The 7,454-nt window shown below is 42.2% G+C and overlaps 1 protein-coding gene across 1 annotated transcript; it reads left to right on the plus strand.

Annotated features, from left to right (window-relative positions):
- The first annotated feature begins 4,048 nt into the window (after positions 1–4,048).
- On the plus strand, positions 4,049–6,848 carry LOC146960872 (uncharacterized). Its single transcript, XM_085771981.1, has 9 exons — positions 4,049–4,240; positions 4,387–4,660; positions 4,739–4,916; positions 5,006–5,082; positions 5,301–5,481; positions 5,590–5,838; positions 6,089–6,260; positions 6,343–6,491; positions 6,613–6,848. The coding sequence occupies exons 1-9, from the start codon at positions 4,071–4,073 to the stop codon at positions 6,777–6,779; spliced, it is 1,617 nt and encodes a 538-aa protein (XP_085628107.1). The 5' UTR covers positions 4,049–4,070; the 3' UTR covers positions 6,780–6,848.
- Positions 6,849–7,454: the final 606 nt, after the last annotated feature.

Here is a 7,454-nt window from a genome sequence, read left to right on the forward strand (position 1 = left end):
GTTGTATACAGTACAACAGCACGACCTCGAGTGTGATATTGCAAATTCATAGTGTTTCAGTAACATTTTTGAGGAGGTAGCCTACTCGCTGCAGAACCACAACTCCAGCATCAGCCCCGCCCACTCGCCAGCATCAGCCCCGCCCACCAGTTCCAGTTTCACCTCTCTGGAGCGACTGAGCAGAGAAGCACACACAGCCCATCTATCTACAGCACCAACTGCATTAAGATATAGGCTATTTTGTGAAAGATGGTGACACAGGCTGTTAGTAAATCAATTTTCATATCACATTGATTACTGTTTTAACATCTGAACTGTATGTACCGGTATATTTATAACATATATGTATGTAGCCTACCTGTTAAATAGATAGAAGTTCAAGGTATCACTTGTGAAATGTTGGTAGCGTAGTTGGTAGGAATGTTACCTTGGTAGCTGGGAGATCAGTGTTCGATTCCCAACAGAACCTTTTTTTTTTTTTTTTTAAATTGCATTTTCCATTTTGTATCTATAATATATATGTATATACTAGTGCTGTCAAAGTTAACGTGTTAATTTTGGAGATTATTTTAAACATTTGACGCATTAAAAAAAATAATGCAATTCACGCCGTTTTGTTTACTTCCGGTGGTGGCTGACCCATTATGTGTGCAGGCAAAAGCATGTACCGGCTGTAGCGCTGTTTTATTCTTCACTTTATTCGGTTTTAATATTTTTTCATGCGAGTAAGTAACCGTTTAGATGACCAATATGCTGTTAGTTTATCCACATGATGATGAAGTTTGCTCCGACGACAGAGCAGTGACGCTCCACCAGCAGCGACCAGCGGAGCATCACGGAGGCAGCAGCCTGGTCAGCGGAGCCGGTCGGCCGGGTACACAGCGCCGTCCCTGGGGTATGTCAGAGAGCCGAGCATGCGACCGTAGAGGAAGCATCACAGAGGCAAAAGTGATTTTGGTAAATGTGCATTAGCCTACACAGTAATATGAACAGTAAGGCACTTGGAACTTCTATTTATTTAACAGACCAGGGCTGTCAATAGATTTAAAAAAACAAAAAACGAATTAATCTCTACGCAGACCGGGCTGTTGCCTCTGTGATGCTAAGCTACGGTCGCTGCTCGGCTCTCACTCTGACTTACCCCGGGGACGGCGCTGTGTACCCGGCCGACCGGCTCCGCTGACCGGGCTGCTGCCTCCGTGATGCTCCGCTGGTCGCTGCTGGTGGAGCGTCACTGCTCCGTCGTCGGAGCAAACTTCATCATCATGTGGATAAACTAACAGCATATTGGTCATCTAAACGGTTACTTACTCGCATGAAAAAATATTAAAGGCCCCATGGCATGAAAAATGTGATTTTGGTTATTTTTTCGTGCTTGGGGAGGTCTCTGGGCCACGTATATACTGTCCCATGCATCAAACCGGTCATAAAACGGTTGAAACGCACACCACCCGTTTGTAGGAACGTTCTCTTTAAGACGAGCAGATAGCACTTCCTCCTTTCTGTGACGTCACACACAAGGCAACTCCGCCCACCGCGACCAGTTGGCCCGCCTCCACTGTAGGTTCCAGGTGTGCGTGAATACGGCTGAGATGTCAAAGAAACGGTGTTGCGCTATTGAGGGATGCAAGGAGGACAATGTATCCTTGCATAGTCCTGCCAAAAGCCAAAGTCGTCAGAGACCAGTGGCTTCTTTTTATTTTTAGTCGAGTTGAGCAGGATTTCAGTCCAAATCTGCTCGTCTGTTCAGCGCATTTCACAGCGGAGTCATTCACACAACTTGGCTAAATTCAACACTGGATTCGCCAAGAAACTGCTCATTGCAGACACTGCGGTCCCCACATTGTCTGGACCGACTTCTGCTCCGCAACCGGTAAGTAATCTCCATCTGAAGATGGTAAAATGTTCGGAAGTTAATGCTTTTCATCTGTATCTGTTTATCTGTAGCCGTTAACGGAATCGCTGTTCACTGTAGCCGTTAACTGGATTACCGTTAATGCCTTCACAAACGTTAATTCAAGAAAATACAAATTGAACTGTCACATAGCTTTGTTCATTAGCCTACTACGTTTTTTTTTTAATGATCTTCCGTTAATCATATAGCTGGCAACCGTGAAGTAGGGTTGTCGATACACTGAAATAAGTAGCGACACTAAAACGTTGTATCCTGATATGACTGAATAAAAGGGGGAAAAAGTAGCGACTAGCGCCCCCCTTCCCTCTCCCTCTCTGCCGTCACACAGGCCATCTGAAGATGGTAAAATGTTCGGCAGTTAATGCTTTTCATCTGTGCCTTTTATAATTGTAGCCGTTAACGGAATCGCTGTTCACTGTAGCCGTTAACTGGATTAGCCTACCCGTTAATGCCTTCACAAACGTTAATTCAAGAAAATACAAATGTAACCGTCACACAGCTTTGATCATTACTACGGTTTTTTAATGGTCTTCCGTTAACCATAGCTGGCAAACGTGAAGTAGGGTTGTCGATACACTGAAATAAGTAGCTACACTAAAACGTTGTATCCGGATATGACTGAATAAAAGGGGGAAAAAGTAGCGACTAGCGCCCCCCTTCCCTCTCCCTCTCTGCTGTCACACACGCACGTACAGCAGCAGGCAGGTCGGCTACTCCCTCTCAGTGCTACGTGAGTTACCGGTAGTTGTACCGCATAACAATATTAACAGGGCTAGTCGCTACAGTATGCATTAATGTTGGCCGTCTCATTATTAGACATTAGCCGCAGCTAGCGGTTAAAGGCTGACGTTAATGACGACGCGCCCGACTAATTCTCAGTCCTACCGGGCCTTTGAGAACTGTAGGAGCCCGTACAGATCCACGGTCATCTAGAAGCTCAGAGGAACAGACAGAAAAGCCCGCTGCTTCAAAGCAGTTACAGTAAAGAGGCAGCTAGGTGTGTGTGTGTGTGTGTGTGAGAGAGAGAGACAACCTACTACAGTCAAAGCCCCCCCCCCCCCCACACACACACACACACACCCAGAGAAGAGCAAAGCAGCAGGTGTGTGTGAGTGAGTGAGAGATTTTTTTTTATGTAGGTAACTGTCAAACAACTTAGTTCATAGAGGTGTTTTTTTTTGTTACTGTTTTAATGGCAGTGAACGTTTTTGTGCTGGTATCATTTCATATGCACATGATGATGTATCATATCGTGACACCTTGAAATCAGTTTTACTCGGTCAATAACACTCCTTTATCTGTCTGTCTATCACAGCACTCCGTGAAGTACAAGAATGTCGGCACTCAAACTGACCCTCCACAGACCTCCACAGTTGGCACACAGCTGTCTGTTGGGACTTTAAAAGAGCATGTGAGAAGCAAAGGTGAGTAAAAATGATTAGTGACAGTGACTCATGGATACATGAATACATTACCCAATTTAGTAATACAACTTAAAATGCTGATATTTATTTTTGCTTAATTACAAGTGTATGTTTAGTGCCTGTATGTAAGAAATAGGCTACATCATTAGTGTTATTTGTGTCAGGACACCGTCTCTTCTTAAAAAAGCGTTTTGAGCTATGACTCCAGCCTAGCAATAAGCCTTTCATAAAGTGTGTCCAAGCAGCATAGGTAGAATGTCATGATATATTTAACATAGAAGAATACATAATATTATTGAATGGCCCCATCACTAAACCTATGTATCATGGGTAGGCTGTACAGTGTGGGAATAAAGGTGGGCTTTAATTTATACAAACTGTCACAACATTAATATCATACTGATGGAAATTTGCTTGTGCACACTTTGCTTGGACTTGAGTAACAATTAAGTGTGATTTGTCTTAACCTTGTGAGGCAGAGGTTATAGGCATAAGTCACATCTACAAAAAAAGAAAAAAGAAAAAAAAGAGCGCTTTTAGGTCAGGAAACAAGAAAGAGCTGAAGGCCACAGAGATGAAAACACGATCAGGATCCTAATTCTTGTGTCTTCTAAATGCCTTTTGGAATGCATGTATTTATTAAAATTATTTAATTTGTTGTGTTTGTGTTTCCAGGGATACAGACTAGCATGCCTCCATGCCTTGTCATATCAACTACTGTAGAAACACCAATGTCCTCAACACCAATCAAGGGTTCAAGACCAACTAAAAGACCAAGGCTTGAACCACTGGAAGAGGAGGAAGCAGAGGAAGAAATATCTTCTCTTATTCCTGATCCTCAAGACTCCACATACAACCCAGAGGATTCAGTGACAGTTCTTACGGAGTCATCAGAGCTTTTGTAAGAACTTAATATCCATTGTTTGTGATTTACATATTATACTAGCCCATTACATTATTGGTAGCAAGTTAAGCATAGAATAGGGAAGAAAACCTTTTCTAAATAATAATAATGAAATATGATTATCATGTCTTTCTTATTAACAGACCCCCTCCAAACTCTTCCTATGGCGAGACAAAATTCATAGTATATGGGAGCTGCCTCCTTGAGCTTTTCGCACACTGCCCTGTGTGCCAGCGTGTGTGTGACATCAACAGCAGAACTCGGGGAACTTTTGTAGCTGTTGACCAGCTCTGCAACCACTGTCATTTTTCAAGAACATGGAAGAGCCAGCCAGTTTTTGGTAGCACACCTGCTGGGAACCTTCAGCTGTCTGCTGCCACTTACTTCACCGGTACATCTTTTTTTCAAGTGGAAAAGGTATTCAGAATTATTTATTTAAAATAAGCAGAGTCAAATCTGAAAATAAAACTAATAGTTTTCTTATTCTTATGTCAGATATTCAAGGCAATGCACATCCCGATGTTCCGGTATGAGACTTTTAGAAGGCATGCTCGGATGTACCTGGAACCATCTGTCATTTATAAATGGAAGACGGACCAGGAAAATCTTCTGCATCAGCTTAGTCAGAGGGACAGCGTAGTAATTGGAGGTGATATGAGGGCGGACTCACCAGGTAATGCATACTATTTTCTCAGCCTTATTAGTTGCAGCAGTCTAATGTGAACTTGTTTATATCGACAACTGGCTTTTTGTCATTCTTAGGCCACTCAGCTAAGTACGGTAGCTACAGTGTGATGGACCTTGACAGCAACAAGATCATTGACATCCAGTTGGTTCAGGTCAGTGTGAAATATACAAGGATATAGAAGTTTTCCTAGCTACTGATGCAATGGGTAATATGGTGGGTAAATGGCTTGCAAAGATCACAACACAAGTAACAAATAATAGATTGAGTGAAGAGCTTTAGTGACCCATTATGTTCAACACTCAATACTTATATAAAATCCAGTCATGGTGAAATATATTTCAAAAAGGACTTTCTCTCCTCCACAACCAGAGCAATGAAGTGGGAGGGAGCTACCACATGGAGCTGGAGGGCCTGAAAAGGAGCCTGGACCAACTTCAATCGAGGGCCATCACACTGGACTACATTGTCACAGACCGTCACCCACAAGTCCAGAAATTCCTAAGGGACAGCAACATCAAACAGCTCTATGATATTTGGCACTTGGAAAAAGGTGACATTTGTGTGTATTTTTTGTCATTTAACTCTTTTGAAAAATTGTCTAATTCTTTTTTAGTATTCATTTATTTTTCCCCTTTGTCAAACTCCACACTTTTAACAGGCTTGTCAAAAAAACTGGACCAAATTGCCAGAGATAAAGACTGTCGGGTGATGAAGAAGTGGCAGCTCAGCATAAGAAATCATGTATACTGGTGTGCAACATCGTCCACATCAGGACCAGAGAAGGTGGCAAAGTGGAAGTCACTTATTAACCATCTTCAGGATGTTCACATTCATGATGACCCCATCTTCCCAAAATGTGAACATCCTGACAGTGCGACCACAGATCAGAGCAAGTGGTTGCAGCCAGGTGTGTACAGTAATGTAATTGTGTGACAGTGCCACATTTATGACTATGCAATATAGAATTATTCTTTAGGTCTCAAAAAAAAGTTCTATGTTAACACCAAGATTATGACTTATATGTAACTGTTCTCTACACAACATTTGCCAAAATAGAAATCATTTCCAAAAATAGATGATATTTCTACTTCTTCCTCTACCTCTAAGATGTTTTAGGTATGTATTCACTTTGTTTTATACTCACTTTATCCAATCAGGTTCAAAATCTCTGTACAAAGTGGAGAAGGCACTGCTCAACAAGAGAGTTCTGACAGATGTGGAGAAACTAAGCCCCCACCACCAGACTTCATCCTTGGAGGCATTCCACAGTGTCATCCTAAAGTTTGCCCCGAAGAATGTCGTCTTTCCTTTCCTTGGAATGCTGTGCAGGTAAGGTAATTCATAATAACTTATAGTAATGTGTGTGTATGTGTACTTGTAACAATATTTAAACAGATGTCTTTCTTATCAGGTTATACCTGGCTGCCATGCATTTTAATGAAAACACTGACCGCCCACAAGCTACCTCAGCCTCAGGAAAGCCAGTTTTCAAAAGAAAGTTCCCCAAGTTCAAGAAGGGTGAATCTGTGATCAAGCCAGTGAAAACAGTGCCCACATACAGTAAGTAAAAAATATAGTATTTATTGTATAAAAGTAGGAAAATATTAATCATGATGACATATATATGCAACAGAAAAACATATTAACACATTGGTCATATCCATAAAACATTTTTACCCAGGCTACACCCAGGAGCTAATGGAGGTGCTGTTCGAACAAGTCTTCCCTGACCCTGCTCCATACGCCGAGATGATGCAAAGCATCCCCATCCCTGCCCCGCTGTCCTCCCAATACGACAGGCCCTCCATGGAAGAAGCCGTTGCTGGCTATTTGTCCCGCTTCAGTTGAGGGGGGGTCTGAACCCGACGTACCTCCCTGTTGCTTCAGGGAACTCCTGGCGGATGCGCTGCACAACACATGAGGGGATGACCACCCCACTTTCCTGCCCAGGAAGCCCCAGCACCAGCTGACGAAGCTCCTGTATGCCAGATGCCGATAGCTTCTATAGGAGGGAGTGCCATCAGAGAATATTTGTTATTATTAGTGTGAATGCTGGAAGCATTCACACTATTGTTATTCGGTTCGGCCATTTTCTGCCTTTCTTCGTCATGTAACTAGTCCTTCATACTTTGTGCTATTTCAACAATTCAAATATCAAAATGTTCAGCCTTTTCGGGACAGGTGTGCTATGTCTTTTCTCTTTTCAACTATTCATACTTTTTGCAATAATTAACTATTTCTGATTTTTTTTTTCCCCATAGAGAATGCATTGGAACAGTCTTGAAACTCTTCAAATCTTCTTACTTCTTTCAGCCTTTAAAGTGTCCACATACTTTCAGCTAGAGACTTCATTCAAATTCTGAGCTGTAGACAAACTTTTTAGGTATTCCTCTATGACTCAGCTTATTGATATCTTCAACAGTTTCTGATATTTGGCCGCTTTAAAATCATTAAGTATTTTGACAAAATCCAGCTTTATAATGGGTGTGTGTTGCGTCTAACGAGCAGGGCTTAGAGTGAGTG

Source organism: Trachurus japonicus, unplaced genomic scaffold, assembly GCF_045865225.1.
Source record: "Trachurus japonicus isolate A0001 unplaced genomic scaffold, Traja_1.0 AP029883.1".
Lineage (NCBI taxonomy): Eukaryota > Metazoa > Chordata > Actinopteri > Carangiformes > Carangidae > Trachurus > Trachurus japonicus.

Bases quoted from the DNA above. Each gene is read 5' to 3' on its own strand.
- LOC146960872 (XM_085771981.1), top strand. From the start codon at position 4,071: ATGTCCTCAACACCAATCAAGGGTTCAAGACCAACTAAAAGACCAAGG. The intron at 4,661-4,738 runs GTATTCAGAATT...TTCTTATGTCAG, and splicing joins CTTTTTTTCAAGTGGAAAAG to ATATTCAAGGCAATGCACAT. The intron at 6,261-6,342 runs GTAAGGTAATTC...CTTTCTTATCAG, and splicing joins TTCCTTGGAATGCTGTGCAG to GTTATACCTGGCTGCCATGC.